Source organism: Podarcis cretensis (assembly GCF_951804945.1).
Source record: "Podarcis cretensis genome assembly, chromosome: 3".
In the NCBI taxonomy this organism is placed as follows: Eukaryota; Metazoa; Chordata; class Lepidosauria; order Squamata; family Lacertidae; genus Podarcis; species Podarcis cretensis.
The window spans coordinates 10,740,510-10,758,162 of NC_137172.1; the positions used below are offsets into that span (position 1 = coordinate 10,740,510).

General features: G+C 42.9%; 2 protein-coding genes and 1 long non-coding RNA gene across 8 annotated transcripts in view; 2 read left to right on the forward strand and 1 right to left on the reverse strand.

Annotated features, from left to right (window-relative positions):
• FANCL (FA complementation group L) overlaps positions 1-4,740 on the forward strand; it is a 53,660-nt gene extending 48,920 nt beyond the window's left edge. For 3 of the 4 annotated variants that reach the window (XM_079968937.1, XM_079968935.1, XM_079968936.1), the window contains 5 exons: positions 1,272-1,317; positions 1,397-1,478; positions 2,904-3,020; positions 4,145-4,216; positions 4,598-4,740. In XM_079968937.1, coding sequence (XP_079825063.1) covers positions 1,272-1,317; positions 1,397-1,478; positions 2,904-3,020; positions 4,145-4,216; positions 4,598-4,633 — 353 coding nt within the window. In that variant the 3' untranslated portion in view covers positions 4,634-4,740. Of the gene's footprint in view, positions 1-1,271; positions 1,318-1,396; positions 1,479-2,882; positions 3,021-4,144; positions 4,217-4,597 lie in introns of those variants that run through there. The other variant, XM_079968938.1, reaches the window with a different exon arrangement.
• The window catches only part of VRK2 (VRK serine/threonine kinase 2), a 95,714-nt gene that overhangs the window by 22,324 nt on the left and 55,737 nt on the right, over positions 1-17,653 (reverse strand). For 2 of the 3 annotated variants that reach the window (XM_079968726.1, XM_079968728.1), the window contains 3 exons: positions 15,972-16,153; positions 7,121-7,288; positions 5,715-5,780 (listed from right to left, as the gene is read on the reverse strand). In XM_079968726.1, coding sequence (XP_079824852.1) covers positions 5,715-5,780; positions 7,121-7,288; positions 15,972-16,153 — 416 coding nt within the window. Of the gene's footprint in view, positions 1-4,523; positions 4,944-5,714; positions 5,781-7,120; positions 7,289-15,971; positions 16,154-17,653 lie in introns of those variants that run through there. The other variant, XM_079968727.1, reaches the window with a different exon arrangement.
• On the forward strand, positions 12,607-15,179 carry LOC307212123. Its single transcript, XR_013836848.1, has 2 exons — positions 12,607-14,091; positions 14,467-15,179. It is a non-coding gene; the product is annotated as an uncharacterized lncRNA (long non-coding RNA).

Below are 17,653 nucleotides of genomic sequence, written 5' to 3' on the forward strand. Positions count from 1 at the left end.
GAAAAAAGCTGCAGTAAAAGCCTGGGAACTAAGGTTTGGCCAAAGGCAGATGGGTTTCTGGTGACTAATATGCCCTAAGATTTATTCAAAGCTGAGTTGTTTCCAGTTCTGTCAATATATTTGTATAATGTCATTATGGAATTGGCAGTTTCATTTTCAGGCCCTTTCCTATGATCCACCAAATGCAATTTGCCTTTTCACAGCAGTTGCATACCTTGAGCTGATTTTTTTCGTTGAGGCTGCAGCAGTCAGTGCCTATTAAGCCCCTATCAGCATATCTGTGAAATTAGGAGTTTTTACCTCACCGTGCATCGACTTGCACTTACTTAGTTTGAACTGCACTTGCCATTTTACTAGCCTGTTCAGCCAAATTGGAGAGCTACTTAAAAAGTGAATAATATAATATCATCCACAAACTTTGCCATCTCGTGACTCTTTCTCTCAAACTCTGCATCATTGTAAATTAAAAAAGCAGAGCACCCTTTATAGATCCATGGGCAATATCTGTTTAAAATAATTTATATCCAGATCTTAATCCCCAAGATCAGAGTAGTATACAGTGAATACTAGTAATGTGCTGGAAATATTTGATTTTAGGGCAGGACAGAGATTTGTTTTTGTTCTTTTACCATTCTCTATTAAGTAAAAAAAGGTATTCAAAGGGGAGGACAAATTTCAGTGAAATTTTCATGGGTTTCCGTGAGTGTTCTTTCATTCTGCATATAATATCTCCCGTGGTCTGCACTCTGCAGGCTTCCTGAAAATCCCATGGCATCTATGATTGGGCTTTCTTGTAAGTGCCTTTCAGAGATGTAATAACTAAACATTTAATGTCTGTACACATTGTGCCTTGCATTGCAAGTTTACTTAAAATCAACAGTGCAAAATACAGGGTGCCCAGTTACATGATGTGTTATATGCAGCACACCTAACCTTGCAGTGCATGGACTTACATATCCAGCTGCCTTGAGCCAATATGCAGAAAAGTGGTGTATGCATAGAAAAATAAATACATGCCTGATAATTGAGAATTCATTCTCTGCTGAATCAGGCAGCCCGGGGTGTTATTGTTTTTATTATGACTGTGTTGTGCATTTTGCATATTTATGATGTAAAACTGTGATAAATAAATTTAGTAAATAATAAAAAACACAAAATTTTAGGATGTAGCTGCCCTCCTTCCCCTCCAGTCCCCATTGTCCCCTTTGGAGGAAGTCTGTTCGTAGAATGCTCTTGGGAGTAGTGACAACACATATGATTTTTATTTTCAGTGGTAAATCCCTTGAAGGTCAAGCTGAACAGCAACATACACCTGTGGTAAGTGTGTTTGGTTGTAGACATTTAGTTCATAGCTTTTTTGGGAGTGTTGATACTTTATTTTCCTCCTTCTTTTCAGGGATCCAGAACTCAGTTTACTACAAAATTTGAAAGAGGTTTTAGAAATTGATTTTCCATCTCGAGAAGCTCTAGAAAAATCTGTAAGTTGCTCTGTGGTTATTATGTTCATATTTTGAATACTATGGCAAAAGGGAATTCTGTAGCAGAACAAAATAATAGGAGCATTAATACATGTGATTAAGACATCCAAAATAAGCTTCACCTTTTAAGTTTTAAAGATTTGTTAAAATGTTTACCTTGTCTCAGTAAGAAAAAATTGAAATATGAAAGAGTATGAAATAAGATAATAAATTATTTATTTATTATGTTAAAAATTTGTATACTGCACTATACCTGTAGATCTCAGTTCAGTTCACAATAAAAAGAAACCAAATACAATTTACAATAAAGGGTCATTGCATGATCGTCAAAAATTCATTGAGTTTTATTCTTAATAAGGACATGATTAAAGCTCAAAACACATTGCACACCTAGTGATAATGTAATGATACTTCACTCTTAATTAAAAAATTTCCACACCAACGATTTTCCACAAGATGGTCACTAGTTCAAAGCCAATTGAAACCGACTACCTGGGGTAAACCAAGGACCAACTCTTCAATCTGTTGGTATCTCATAATATGCATTCTGGAGAAATATTCTTAATATTTGTGGGTAGGCACCATTAAGGCAACACTTTAATCTCAGTGTCTTGTCAGGGTAATCATTGCTTCGGTCATTCTTTGAGTGATTGTCATCTGATTAATGAAGCATGAGTAAAAGGGAAGAGGGAAGCACACTTCCCTTGTATTCTGATGTCTTAAAATAGGCAGACTACAGCTTCTATCATGCCTGACCACAGGCCATGCCGGCTCATAGTTGGAGGGTGCAACACACTGGCCACCCCTGTTGTAACAAATGACCATTTCACATTTCCCTCTGTGCGCAAGTAAAGGGATAATACCTGCTACCTACGGATAAATGTATTAAAAATAAAGGGTAAAAAAGCATTTTCTAACCAGTTGGGGGATGCCTTCAGTTGAGGTCCAGCGCCGAGGGCCTTCTGGCGGTTCCCTCATTGCGAGAAGCAAAGCTACAGGGAACCAGGCAGAGGGCCTTCTCGGTAGTGGCGCCCGCCCTGTGGAACGCCCTTCCAGCAGATGTCAAAGCGATAAACAACTACCTGACATTCAGAAGACATCTTAAGGCAGCCCTGTTCAGGGAAGTTTTTAACATGTGATATTTTACTGTATTTTTGGTTTCTATGGAAGCCGCCCAGAGTGGCTGGGGAGGCCCAGCCAGATGGGCGGGGTATAAATAATAAATTATTATTATTATTATTATTATTATTATTATTATTATTATATAACAATTTTAAAGTTTAGTCCTTAATAAATGATCATAAATGGACTCTTGTACATTTTCTTATAACGATAAGCCAACCACAAATGTAATTATTTAAAATGGGTGAAACAAGTTGACATGCTTTATTCTATGTGCTCAAGCTGCGTTCCATGTTTTTTTAGGACTTCTCTATGGATTGCGGGATCTGCTACGCTTACCGTCTTGATGGGACTATTCCAGACCAAGTCTGTGACGACCCCCGCTGTGGCCAGCCTTTCCATCAAGCTTGTTTATATGAGGTAGAGCAACTTACGGTAGCGTTCTAGGATTATGGAACGGAAAATTGATGGGTGGGTGCAATCATACGGGTGCTCTTTTGTACTATTATTGGATGGGAGGCATTTCTTCCTACAGCCTCCAGTGCCCACATCCGCAAAATAAATGTTCTGAAGAATGCTTGTAGATAGTACATTGAAGCTGTTTGTACTCCTGATACAAACCAATCTTACATGATGTGTTTGATCACACATTATATGCCAGTCAGCATAAAAGCATGTTTCACAGATGTGTGAAATTTCAAAATTTTGGGTTAAATTGAAATTGTAAAGTTCTGTCCCAAAACTGAATAGCCTGGATCATATACTTGGTCTTGAGTAGTGTGTGCCAAAATGGAGGTTGAGGATCCTTAAAAGATCCCTGTGGATTAGTTTACTGGTAGGGTGGTGCTGTGGGTTAAACCACAGAGCCTAGGACTTGCCGATCAGAAGGTCGGCGGTTCGAATCCCCGCAACAGGGTGAGCTCCCGTTGCTCAGTCCCTGCTCCTGCCAACCTAGCAGTTCGAAAGCACGTCAAAGTGCAAGTAGATAAATAGGTACCGCTCCAGCGGGAAGGTAAACAGCTTTTCCGTGCGCTGCTCTGGTTCGCCAGAAGCGGCTTAGTCATGCTGGCCACATGACCCGGAAGCTGTACGCCGGCTCTCTTGGCCAATAAAGCGAGATGAGCGCCGCAACCCCAGAGTCGGCCACAACTGGACCTAATGGTCAGGGGTCCCTTTACCTTTACCTTTAGGGACAATACTTAGTGGAGAAGCAGCCGCTTTTGTTCTCACCAGGACCAAGTATGGCCAAATATGCTCAGCTTGGCAGTTGGCAAATAGATTGGGGGCCAGAATTAGATATTTCTGGAGCTCTTCTACTCAGACAATGGGGGCAGGTTTGTTTCCTAAAAATGAGGACAACCAGTTACACCAAGCTTTGCTTTCTCTGTCCTGCTAGTCAAAGGCTCATGCTGTGAGCAGCCACCTGGAGAGTGAGACTGGGCAACATGATTTAAGGCCTTGAATAGTAAGAGAGCTTGCTGTATTTGAGGCCTATTCTTTTGAGTCTTCTTGGGACTTACCTAATAACATGCATTTCTCTGTAGTGGCTGCGTGGACTTCCTTCCAGTCGGCAAAGCTTTAATGTCATATTTGGTGAATGTCCATATTGTAACAAGGTAAGGAAAGCAACAAGGATAATTGGAACTGTTTCTGTATGAGCTTAAGTTAGGGTTTCAAAATACAACTGAAATTAGCTTGTCTTCTTTTAGGAGACTTTGCTGCAAAGTTACTGTCGATTAGATAAATTTATTGTCATTGTCCGTATATACACAGTATACACAACAACGAAAATCAAACACCCATACTTAAATCTCTCAGATACCCGTGTCTCTTGATACCTAGTGGGGGGAAACAATTCGAGTGTTTGAGTTAAAAATTAGGGGAGGGGGAATTATTCTTTGTAATAAATACCTTGGAAAATACTGTAAGCAAAATTCAAGTACTTTATTGATTTTTAATTTTCTAACAACTCACCTTGCTTTGAAAAACCATTCCAGCCAATAACACTGAAAATGTCTATGAAGAAAGTCTGAAGTGGAATTTCAGAAGCCTGTAACTATGTAAATGTACAGTCTTAAGAATGCTAACACATTAGACATGATATCAAAGAAAATACACAGAAAGCAGTATTAAGAAGAAGAGGACAATGATGGTCATCGTGTATTGGTACAATTCTTTACGAAGTCCAGACGCTTCATGAATTCCAGACTCCAAAGTGCTGCATAAAGAAGAGCTAGTCGAAGTCTGAAAGCGTTGTGGTTGAAAGGCTTCAGAATATGTAACTCCATTTCCTATGGATTTTTCCTCAATTTGCCAGAAGGTGTTGCAGATAGGTTGTGGTTTCTGAGAAGGAAGCAGAAAACAAATCTATCCATATCTTCAACACATCTGCATAAGAACAAATATTTAAATGACTTTTTTGTACAATAATAATAATAAAATCATGGTACAAAGATAATTGACTAAGAGCAATAATTCACCAGATACATTTATAATCTACAACAGCTTTTCTATGTCCATTATCTCAGTTACTCTTTTCACAGAGAGCCCACTGCAAAAAGCCATACCATTGTCCTACAAAGTAATCCTCCTTGTTTGGATCTCTTGAAGACTGAATTTGTTTAGCCAGCTTCTGTAATAAAGCTGTATGCTGAGCATCGAGACACCTTACAAGAATGGATTGACAGCCCAGTTTTGGGCTATGACTTCTCTTTCAGCCCAACAACAGAAATGATAGCCAAAATACAGAACTTCCGGATAAGGGAATGCCATCATAATTTTTTACAAGGCAAGTGGGGGGTGTCACACAATCTTGCTACATTCAGCACTCCCACTATATCAGCATATAAGTCCCTATGGTTTTACGTTTCCTCCAGCTTTCTCAGTGTTACATGCCAACTTCTAGTTGAAACGAGTCAGGGTTAGGAAACTTGCAGGACAATTAACAGCACTCCTCTGGCTAATTCAGTGATTGAGCTGGGAAAGAAGGGCTCTGGTGGTCCTTGAGGTATCTTGGGCCCAAGTTGCTCAGGGCTTCACATATTAATAGAACCGTGAACCTGGCTCAGTAGCGCATGAGCATCACAGATGCTTCAAGCTGCCTGCTGAACTCACCTTGACTAACTTCCTCCTGTAAACATCGGTTGTGGCTCCAGCTGGCTTTCCTCCAGTCTCAGCGGGCTAGGAAGAACAAACAGAACTAGCCAGTAGTAAAAGCCTTTAGAGTAAGGGTGAAGTTTGGGGGTGGCGGGGAATGCAACCAGCAGCTGGCTTTAAAGTAACACATTTCTTGCCTCGGGGAGAACACAGTTCATAGAAAGATCTATTAAGGTGACACAGGTGTATATGCAAGTTCGGGGCTAACGCCTTTGAAGTAACAGAATTGTAGAGTTGCAAGGGTCCCTGAGGGTCATCTTAATTCTGTTCCGCTTTTAGTGGAGAGCAAAAGGGCTCAGGGGCGGGGGCTGCCTGCAGAAGCAGTGCTGCCACCCCTGGGCTTACAAGGCCTTCATGTGTGGTAGCTGCTTTTCAGCCTTCCTCTCTCCCCCTTGTGCATAGGAGTGTATGTGTGGGCCAGGGCACATAGTAAATGCTTTTAGAGTTTACCCAGGTATGTGTAGAATACTTGCATTTGTATGGGTTTTAATGGGCAACAGCAAGTCAGCCCCAGTTAGCAGGGGAGAAAACAATCATTAACCTTTCTAAATTTCAGAAGACCTAGCAGTTAGAATATGAGAAGCTATACTATACTGTACTAACTGGTCATATTGGTTTAAATGAGTGTGAAAAGTGGAACATGTTAAGTTCTCAAGGGCCTGGACCATTTAAAGTGGTGGAGCATCACAGCATCCATCAAAATCCTGCCCCCCCCCCATGCCTAGACCATATAACACCGTCCTTGAAAGACCTACACTGGCTCCCAGTACGTTTCCGAGCACAATTCAAAGTGTTGGTGCTGACCTTTAAAACCCTAAATGGCCTCGGTCCAGTATATCTGAAGGAGCGTCTCCACCCCCATCGTTCAGCCCAGACACTGAGCTCCAGCGCTGAGGGTCTTCTGGCGGTTCCCTTGCTGCGAGAAGCCAAATTGCAGGGAACCAGGCAGAGGGCCTTCTCAGTAGTGGAACCCGCCCTGTTGCCCTCCCACCAGATGTCAAAGAGAAAAATAACTACCAAACTTTTAGAAGACATCTGAAGGCAGCCCTGTTTAGGAAAGCTTTTAATGTTTAATAGGTTATTGTATTTTAGTGTTTTGTTGGAAGCTGCCCAGAGTGGCTGGGGAAACCCAGCCAGATGGGCAGGGTACAAATAATAAATTATTATTATTAATTATTATTATTATTATTATTATTAGCAACATACATTGCAGGAAAAGTAAGCTTTGTTCGGCCGTTTCTCACCTGCGCTTAATATTTTCCAAGGTGTGCAGGGAGTGGGGGAATGTACAGCTAGAAAAACAGGAGTTTTCCGCAAGCCAGGTACAATTTAATGCAGCAATTTTATTTATTTTAAGAACTCACCGCTTCGTTCTGAAGCTGCTTGCTCAGCCCAGCCAGCATCTGCTCGTCTTGTCCTTGGCTGCTTTTCATTCCCACAGCGGCTCTTCTACGGCAGGAGAGGTCCTTGCTTTCAAACTCCTTTCCCTTCTCGTCTTTAACTTGCCTTGGCACTGGCTTTGGCAAATCAACCTGTTAAATGTACAAGTTGAGTGACTCGCGCAGCTGCTACTCCTGCTTTACAGAATCTGTTCCATATACTGCGGCTTGTGTGAAATGAAGGGCTTCTGCGCAACTTCATTAATCCGCCAACACAAGGAATGGCCAACATTTACCGCGAGTTGGAACTGCACAGGGCAGTCGTTGAGCTCTTGAGCAGAGTGCTTGCACTTGTGCTATCCTAAGGGGCAACGTTATTTATTGCGAAAATTTGTTCCAAGGATTCTTAAAGAACTCTTAGATGAATGTTATTAACCTTTACTGGATGCAAAACCAATAAGTCTCTGTCAATTAAGCTTGCATTAACTATATCTAAATAAGTTGTTTTTATTGTGGTGATTCTAATTAATGTCAGTGCCTGGAATGAGAAAATAATCACTACTTACTCCATTAGTGAGGTGATCTGACCCGCCCTAAATGGGGCGACAAATTTCTCATCTTCCCTATAATACTGATATACTTGCTCTCGGGGCACCCTGAAAGGTCATGTAGCCCCCCCCCCCCTGCCCACCCGAGAAGCTGCATTTACATTAAAAATGTTAGTTCACTGATAAGAATATCATTTGTCAAATTTCTAGGTTGCCCTCCCTGGGATTATTTTATTTTTAACTTGCAGCAACGACATGTTGTAGGGTGAACTGAGCAATACGTTGAGTGAGCTGCACTCTTCAAGCAACAATTGAAGTGTGGATTTCCCATGTCCATTCCCTTACAGGAGGAGAGGGCAAAAAGCAGACTGGGACCTACTAGTCGATGGCTGGGTGATCTGTAATAAATAGGCAAAGGCTTCCAAATCTCAATAGCAACAAAAAGGCTTACTCCCCCCCCCCCCAAAAAAAAAATTAGGATAGAATCTGCATTAGTTGATATACATTTATTCTTATATATTCAGGTTATGACAACGTACATCTTAAGAGCTAGGGATTCTGTGGCTCTGCATTTGATGTTGAACTCTTAACTGCCATCAACCTCACCAACCATGGTCAATAATCTGGGCTGCTGGGAGTTGTACTCCAACAACATATGGAGGGGCACAGCTTCCCTGTACCTGGCTTATAAGGTGAACTGACCCATCCTATGATGGTGGCTTCTCAACCTGTGGGTCCCCAGATGTCGTTGGACTACAACTCCCATCATCTCTGAGCTCTGGCCTTGATAGCTAGGGGTGATGGGAGTTGTAGTCCAACAACATCTGGGGACCCACAGGTTGAGAAAGGCTGCTGTAATTTGTTTTAAATTCTTGTATTATACCTTGGCGCTTAGGGTGAAGGGTAGATAATAAAGGGGGGGGGGTTGCATCTGAACCTGTAGAGTCTATAGCCACAGTGACTGATATTGACAGGCCTTCCCTAAGTTAATTTGTCCAATCGTAGAGTTGGAAGGGATTCTGAGGGTCATCTAGTCCAACCCCCTGCAAGGCAGGAATTTCAACTAAAAGCATCCATGAAAGATGGCCATCCAGCCAAAAAACCTCCAAGGAAGGAGAGTCCACAAGTCCCGAGGGAGTCTGTTCCACTGTCAAACAGCTCTTACTGTCAGAAAGTTCTTCCTGATGTTTAGTCAGAATCTCCTTTATTGTAACTTGAAGCCATTGGTTTGAGTCCTACCCTCTGAAGCAGGAGAAAACAAGCTCGTTCCCTCTTCCATGTGACAGCCCTGCAGATATTTGAAGATGGCTATCATATCTCCTCTCAGTGTGCTCTTTTCCAGGCTAAGCATACCCAGCTCCTTAAACTGTTCCTCATAAAGCGTGGTTTCCAGACCCTTGATCATCCTGGTTGCTCTCTTCCGTATGCATTCCAGCTTTAAAAACACCTGTGCCTGCATCCATCAGTACAACTTCTGGCATCACGACGAATAGCCTGCTTCACAACAGACATTTCAATATCTAAACAGCCCAAGTGACTAGGTGCCTTTTCCCACTACAATCACATCCTTCAGTCTTTTCCTGCTCCACACTGGGAATACAGAGCAGCCCTTGCACCACTTCTTCCTAATGCACAGGCGTCAATGGCAACAAGAAGGTATTATAAAGGTAAAGACTGGATGGTTAAGTCCAGTCAAAGGCAACTATGGGGTTGCAGCACTCATCTCACTTTCCGGCCGAGGGATCCGTCGTTTGTCCATAGAGTTTTCTGGGTCATGTGGCCAGCATGATGTTATCTGTTTACAAGAAACCCATGTGGCAAAAAGACATAGAAAAATTCCGATCAACAAAAGATTAATCTGAAAAATATATGTGGTGTAAACACAACGCTAGTGGGATTTAAAGAGGCACTGTAAATAAAAATAAGTATTGTTTATTAGAAATAATGGGAGTAAGGAGGAATAATGGCAATACGAAAGAAAGGAATGTGTATTAAAGGTGTAAATATGGATGATTGTCAGAGACGCTGAAGGAAGTCAAAAACAGTCACAATTTGTTGTATGCGGGATTAAATGAATAATTGAATGAAAATTTATAAAATGCAAATAAAAAAAAAATATATATAAAAAAAGGAAATGCCGTTTACTGTTCTGCCACAGCGGTACCTATTTATCTACTTGCACTGGTGTGCTTTTGAATTGCTATGGTTGGCAGGAGCTGGGACAGAGCAATAGGAGCTCACCCCATTGCACAGATTCAAACTGCCAACCTTCTGATCGGCAAGCCCAAGAGGCTCAGTGGTTTAGACCTCAGTGCCACCCACTTCTCCTAATGTATTATATCTCTACAGTGGTGCCTCAGGTTACAAACACTTTGGGTTACAGACTCCGCTAACCTGGAAGCAGTATGGGTTAAGAACTTTGCCCCAGGATGAGAAAAAGAATTTGCGCTGCAGCAGGAGGCCCCATTAGCTAAAGTGGTACCTCGGTTAAGAACAGTTTCAAGTTAAGAACAGACCTCTGGAATGCATTAAGTTCGTAACCAGAGGTACCACTGTACTTGAGATCAGGTATGTGGTCTCCCATTCATTCAGAGATGTGTTGGGATTTCTGGCTTTGTAGGTTGGAGTTTTGAACAATTAACGGGTAAATGCTTCCAGTACAGGCTAATTTGAAGCCATTTTTAATCTGATCGTGTGCAATATATGCAAGATTATTCACTCTCCTTCTCCCCCAGAATCCAAACTGATTATCGCCTTCATTGTATTCTGTATGGCTACTCCATTTTCACCTACACAATCGTTAACTGAATTGGGGGTGAAGTACAATGCTTTTCAAACTCAAAAGCAGTTGAAGCTTTTCACAGAAAATGGACTTTCCTGCCTTTATTCCCTATTTGCCGACGGTTCACAACACGCTATATTTTAGAATACCCTCGAGTCAGAAACAGCTCTCAAATCTGAGATGATGCAAGGTATGCATTTCATGCTAATGAAAGAGGATATTTGAAATCTCCACGGAAAAACTCAGAGGATGATGGGGACGAGGTTCAAGTCATCTGCAAACAGCACAGTTCTCTCCCTGACCTTGTTATTGGCCATTAAAAATACTTCTGTCTGTGTCTGAGGAACAGAAGCTGTGATAATTGACACTCCTCGCTCGTGGACTTTAAATGGGGTTATGCACTTGCAAATAGCAAATACTATTGCAGATCTCTCTTTTCTTGCAATCAAAGTTCAGCAACATCTTGTTTGACATCAATATCCAAGGTAAGTTTTAAGCTAAATACAAAACGTAATAGATTTCTGTGCTTTTGGAGGAAACGGAAGAGGGGAAAAGGGAAAAGAAACTGCTTTGTCCCGCGGCCTGGTACAGTTTGGGGGATACTCTCCATAACCCAGCCTGTACGAAAACTTAATCTTTCCAGAACCCTGGAACTGGGATAATTGGGATGAATAGTCCTTTTTCCAAACATTCTTCTATGACCCCCTACTTGTTTTCCTGCACAGGAGCTGGACACAGAGCGGATGTGAGGGGTCCTGGCTGGTTGTCACTGGATAGCTGAGTTGGTGGGAGCCTGGTGCTGATAATGTCAAGGTTGCAGGTTCGATCTCCATATAGGATTGCTGCATATTACTGCATTGCTGGAGGTTGGAATAGATGATCCTCAATGTCCCTTCCAACTCTACAATTCTATGTTTCACCCAACTGGGCAGAAAGCCTGCCCAGGAGAAATGAGAAACTGATGACCTTCTGGCACCCTGCCCTTCTTGTCTAAACAAAATGGCTGTGTTACACTCGCAGTCCCTAGCCCCAAAAGTGTCCTGTTGGCATGTGCTATGACAGGGGTGGACCTTTGTAAGAGTCCAAAATTGGATGCTTCCCAGCCCTTGTTCTGCCTTCCAAAGCCAGATAAGGGAGGTACCAGTATCTGACAGGTCTAAAGCCCTCCCATCTCCTTCCCAAAGTTGGCAAGTGCTAACTAGGCTTTGGGAAGGAGGCAGGAAGACTCTAGGACCCTGTCAGAGCTTTCATGCCTCCCTGAGGCCCAGTGATTATTAGAATTTGGGACAGAGACAAGAAGGCTCCCCCTTGGCCTCTGCACCCTGTGTAGGGGAACCAGTCACAATGCCCCAAATCCGCAAGTTTATGATAAACAATGAATACACATCAGCAAGCCAAATATGCTTGTGCTGGACAAACAAACTGACTTCCTAAGGAAATGGAACACACAAGATCCATATCACAAAACTAGTTCATTGAAGCAAGACGGTGGGTTAAGCTTGTTTCTCTCGGGTTGTTGTTGTTTAGTCGTTTAGTTGTGTCCGACTCTTTGTGACCCCATGGACCAGAGCACGTCAGGCACTCCTGTCTTCCACTGCCTCCCACAGTTTGGTCAAACTCATGCTGGTAGCTTCAAGAACACTGTCCGACCATCTCATCCTCTGTCGTCCCCTTCTCCTTGTGCCCTCCATCTTTCCCAACATCAGGATCTTTTCCAGTGCATCTTCTCTTCTCAGGAGGTGGCCAAAGTATTGGAGCCTCAGCTTCAGGATCTGTCCTTCCAGTTAGCACTCAGGGCTGATTTCCTTCCGAATGGATAGGTTTGATCTTCTTGCAGTCCATGGGACTCTCAAGAGTCTCCTCCAGCACCATAATTCAAAAGCATCCATTCTTTGGCGATCAGCCTTCTTTATGGTCCAGCTCTCACTTCCATACATCACTAATGGGAAAACCATAGCTTTTCTCTTGGGTAGCATCTCCTAATGTTGCCCGGCAAGTTGCTTTCAAAGTGAACAGAAGTTTAAGAACCTAAGAAGGGTCTGCTGGGTTGGGCCAGTGGTTTCCACCTAGTCTAGCATCCTGGCCACTCAAGTGCTTATGGGAACTCTGAATGCAAAAGAACTGTCCCCATTCTGCATCTTCCAGCAGCTGGAATTCAAAAGCCTGCTGCCTCCAACAGTGGACTTGTTAAGGTGACATTTGGGAAAGGAGGGTCAAGTGTTTGAAGAAGAAGAAACACTTCTGGATTGCACCCACTGGCTAGGACCCACAAATACCATCAGCATCATAGTTATAAGTCCAGATTTGTTGTGCATCAATAAATCAAACAACAACCACACAGCAAAGCAGTTTTGAAATGAAGGGAAATATCCAAAGTTTGCAAGATGGCTTGGTAAGGGACAATGTGGTCCACAGTTTGGTGGGAAAGTCAAAATCCCAGGGCAGGGACATCTGTGCAAATTCCTAGGACTACTGAGAGCACTTTGAATTATAGCTGTTGCTGCTGTTTTTATAAAGTTCTAAATGGTTGTCTAAAGCAGAAGAGGGAACCCAAGTCATTTTCCCCTTCAGTCTAGCAGCAAAAATATATACAGCCCAACTTAACGCAGGTAGTTCTGACTTTAATAGGCAGTAGTTACTATTTCTTAAATCTGCACATTTAAGAATGGGCGAGGGGAAATCAAATTGGCCGAACACCAGAAGTTTAGAGAGCAGATGCCTTTTGTGAAAAAAAAGGGGGGGGGAGAAACTTACATATTTCAATTAACTTTAGAAAACTACAAATTGCAGAAACAGAGAGCCACTGCTCAAATTAGCATAGATTAAATGGTGACCACAACAGCAAGCAAACTACTGTCAAAGAAATGGCTTTTTGCTTTGTTGTAAAAGTGATAAAAAAAAATACCAAAGTCTATAAAACTCTGGGGGGAAAAAAGAGTCTTGGTAATTACCAAGATCAAAATCCAGTAGCTTTTTATTAAAGATGAACTTTTGTTCTGCTTTTCTACACAATGTAAATAGTGCTGACAATTGGGTTTGCAAAGGCATTCGCTACAATAAAATGTAATTGTATCATGAGAGAAAGGTGACAATCGGGAGATCATGAAAAAATTACATATTCTCACTGGTAGTTAATTAGCCATGCAAAAGCCCCTCAAACAGAGATTCTCTTCTATTAGGAATGATTACTATGCAGACCTACAGATGTCAATACTGGAGTCATTCAAATACTTCTTTCGCTACTAATTGAAGGTTGTAAAGCTCTGGTGCCAAGGTTTGGCTTCCAAAGAGCTAATTTATGACTAGGCGGCTATTTTATGTCTTCAGTTGCAGCAGCTACAGAACTCGGCAAATCAGAACCATCTGTGCGCCGGGATTTGAATCGCCATTCATCTCGCAGCCCATCAGTCGCATTAGTTTGCATCCCACATTTTTTTGGCTCATGTACCATTCTGACAGTCCAAAGTTCACGAGGAATATTAAAAATGAACCGCCGCCTTGACCCTGCCATATTGTGTCAGCAAAGGCTGCAGGCTCATATGGCTACTAACATCCCCGGCCAACGCTCCTAATCAGGCCCTGTGAATACTGCTAATTACACCGGTCTAAGTTTATTAGGGACGCAGGTGGCGCTGTGGGTTAAAGCCTCAGCGCCTAGGACTTGCCGATCGAAAGGTCGGCGGTTCGAATCCCTGCGGCGGGGTGCGCTCCTGCTGCTCGGTCCCAGCGCCTGCCAACCTAGCAGTTCGAAAGCACCTCTGGGTGCAAGTAGATAAATAGGGACCGCTTACCAGCGGGAAGGTAAACGGCGTTTCCGTGTGCGACTCTGGCTCGCCAGAGCAGCAATGTCACGCTGGCCACGTGACCCGGAAGTGTCTCCGGACAGCGCTGGCCCCTGGCCTCTTAAGTGAGATGGGCGCACAACCCCAGAGTCTGTCAAGACTGGCCCGTATGGGCAGGGGTACCTTTACCTTACCTTTTTAAGTTTATTAAAAACAAAGGGGTTTGCATTTCTTTGTTGGTTAACTGTATATTGGCAGGATTGGGAGGCAGAAAGGGAAGAGCGTGTGTGTCTCAAAAAGCGAGCATGCGCCAAAATTTGAGGAAAGCAGCTTCTTGAAGGCCAGAGCAAAAAGAAAGAACAAAGTTATTTTAGGGGAACAATGGTTGCATCAATACAGGCAACTCGGCTTTTGATCTGTTCTGAAGGGACAGCTGTCATCCAAAGCTGTCCCTTGTGAACAACTCTGGCACTATCCCACTGCACAGGAAGCAAAGAAATTTGCACAAGTCTTACTGTTTGGAGCCGTGGTTCCCAACGTAGGACATACCCCCCCACAGGGCGGCAATTTGATTTTTAAGAGGGGCAATTTGATAATGAGTTATTAATAGTGAATGGCCTTTTAGGCTTCCTCCACGTGAATAGGAGTTCACTTTTTGAATAATAAGAATTAATATGTCACCGGGGGGGGGGGTGTGGATCAGGATTATAGAGATGCTCAGGTGGGGAATGGCCAAAAAAAAAGTTGGGAACTACCGGTTTGGAGGGAAGAAAAGAGTTGTGGGTCAAAAAGGAGTTAGGGCAGTTTCCCTCTTGTAGGATGGCATCCAACCTCTGAACCCTCAAATCTTTCACTGGATATCAACAAGCAAATCATCCTCTTATCACAAGGACATCTGTGAGGGCACTTCCTCTCCTTGCCCCAGCCCCCCCCCCCAAAATGTGGAGTTTGGAACAGACAGGGTTAAAACTCCGTGGTGCCCTGCATCTGGGAGGGGCCGGAAGCAGGGCCGTACGTCACAGGCTTTGTCTGTGAGAGTTACTTTCAGTTCTACCGAGAGACGCTGAGAGACACAGCTAAACAGACAGGCTGTGTCTGTGTGCTTTTGGAAAGCACGGAGGAATGTCTTTGGAGAATGGCGGAGGTTTCCGATGGAGAGACTGATTTATGGCTTGTAAATAAACGCTTCTAAAGATAAGAACTGATCTGTCTTTGGACTTAATTTATCCCTTTCTCACATGGACTCAGGACCGCTGCATTACTCTGCTATCCTACCAGGTCAGAGGAAGCGTGACTGGACGGTGAATTTATTTTCATTCGCAAAAAAAAACCTGTTCTGAGGTTCCCCCCAAATCTCTAGGGCATATTGGGTGTGTGGGGAGAGGAAGCCCCATTGCATGGGATTATGTCTTTAGGTGCAACCCTAAACATGTACTTTAACATTTTACATCATCAGCTCCTTCCTTGGGTAGAGAAGGGGAGACTCATCCTTATATACTGAATCCCTGGCTCCACCCATTAAGTTACTGTTGCTTAAAAAAAATAGTGATATTTCCGTTGTTGGCGATTAACTTCCAAAAAGTAGCATTTTTTTAATTACGTACCGCTTCCACGAGCGTCACTTTCCCTCACATGTTAAATTTAGCTGTAAACGAAACTATTCCTTAACAGGACATGTGTTATATTTATCCAGCCTTGACCAAATCCAATGGCTATGTACTTACTTTCTTGTGTTTAGCAGCAGATTCATTCGGAGGTCTTTTGGCAGCGGTAAAATTCAGTGCCCCGTTGCAACAGACTCCTTTGTGTTCCAGACCATCCAGGAGGATTTTCCTTAGTGCTTCATAATCGGGCTTTTCCTTGTACGCTAAATCAGATGCATTTTTCAAAAACCTGGCTATTTCACCTATAGAAACACAATATTCAATTTGTTGGAGGTCAGGCATTTTTTAAGGACGTAAGAGCTTTGCTGCATCGGACCGAAAGCCTCTCTGGCCTATGTTAAACTTTCCAAAGTAGCTAACCAGATACTACTGAGAAACCCCCATCTTTCATTGGCTGAAATACGCAGACATATATTAGCAAGTGTTTCTTCTTAAATCACTTGGAGGTCACCAGCTCTGTGATGGCCATGCCCAACTGGATTTGCGTAACCAGCTAGAAAGGTGGCGGGCAATTGTGAAACCTCGTGCAATCTAGTGTTAACACTTGAACTTGGCAACGTGAACTTAGAATCATAGAATCATAGTTGGAAGAGACCACAAGAGCCATCGAGTCCAACCCCCTGCCAAGCAGGAAACACCATCAGAGCACTCCTGACATATGGTTGTCAAGCCTCTGCTTAAAGACCTCCAAAGAAGGAGACTCCACCACACTCCTTGGCAGCAAATTCCACTATCGAACAGCTCTTACTGTCAGGAAGTTCTTCCTAATGTTTAGGTGGAATCTTCTTTCTTGTAGTTTGGATCCATTGCTCCGTGTCCGCTTCTCTGGAGCAGCAGAAAACAACCTTTCTCCCTCCTCTATGTGACATCCTTTTATATATTTGAACATGGCTATCATATCACCCCTTAACCTCCTCTTCTCCAGGCTAAACATGCCCAGCTCCCATGTTTCAGTTTCATGCCCAACTGAAACATGGGAAGCTGATTAGGCTGTAATGCTATAAGCTTCTTGGGACTAAGCACAATGACCTTAATGGACTTACTTTGGAGTAGAAAAGTACTACTGCTACTGCTTTTAAGCAGTTGTTAACAGCTTCAAAAACCAAATCCCTAGCTGGGTAATGAAGCTATACAACGCTGAGTACAGGAGTGTAGTGTTAATCTTTCTGTTGAGTGCAGAAGAGTCGGTGCGAGGTATGTGCGATATGCAAAGGACCTAGGAGCGCAATCTAGGTTTCATAAGCTCAAGTAACACACGCATGCATCATAAATTCATTTTCAGACTTGTGCCAGTAATGTAGCTCAAACGAAAATCAAAGAAGGAAGCAGGCAGCATTCAGGGTAGACACAGAGCACTTGCGAGCATAAGATCCTAACAAAATAGGAGCAGGCCAATGGACCATCTAGTCACGCATTCTGTTCTCCCAGGGGCCAAACAGATGGGCAAGCAGAATCTGAACTCAACAGCAGTCTCCCTGGGGTGTCCTTTGTTGCAAAAGCATTCCTCTTCTCCCAGGCCTTTAACTAAAGAAACATCCTATGGCCTTTTAAACTGAAAGGGGGTTATTGTTTTTGTTTATTATGCATTTTTGAGTTTTTCATATTGTAGACCACCCTGTGATCTTTCGATGAATTTAATTAATAATAATATACTCTGAATCTTCCAACATTCAACTTGGATGTCCATAGACAGTGCCTTTTTATCTAGAATATTAGGCTAGCCTAGGGAAGTCCTGGTCACA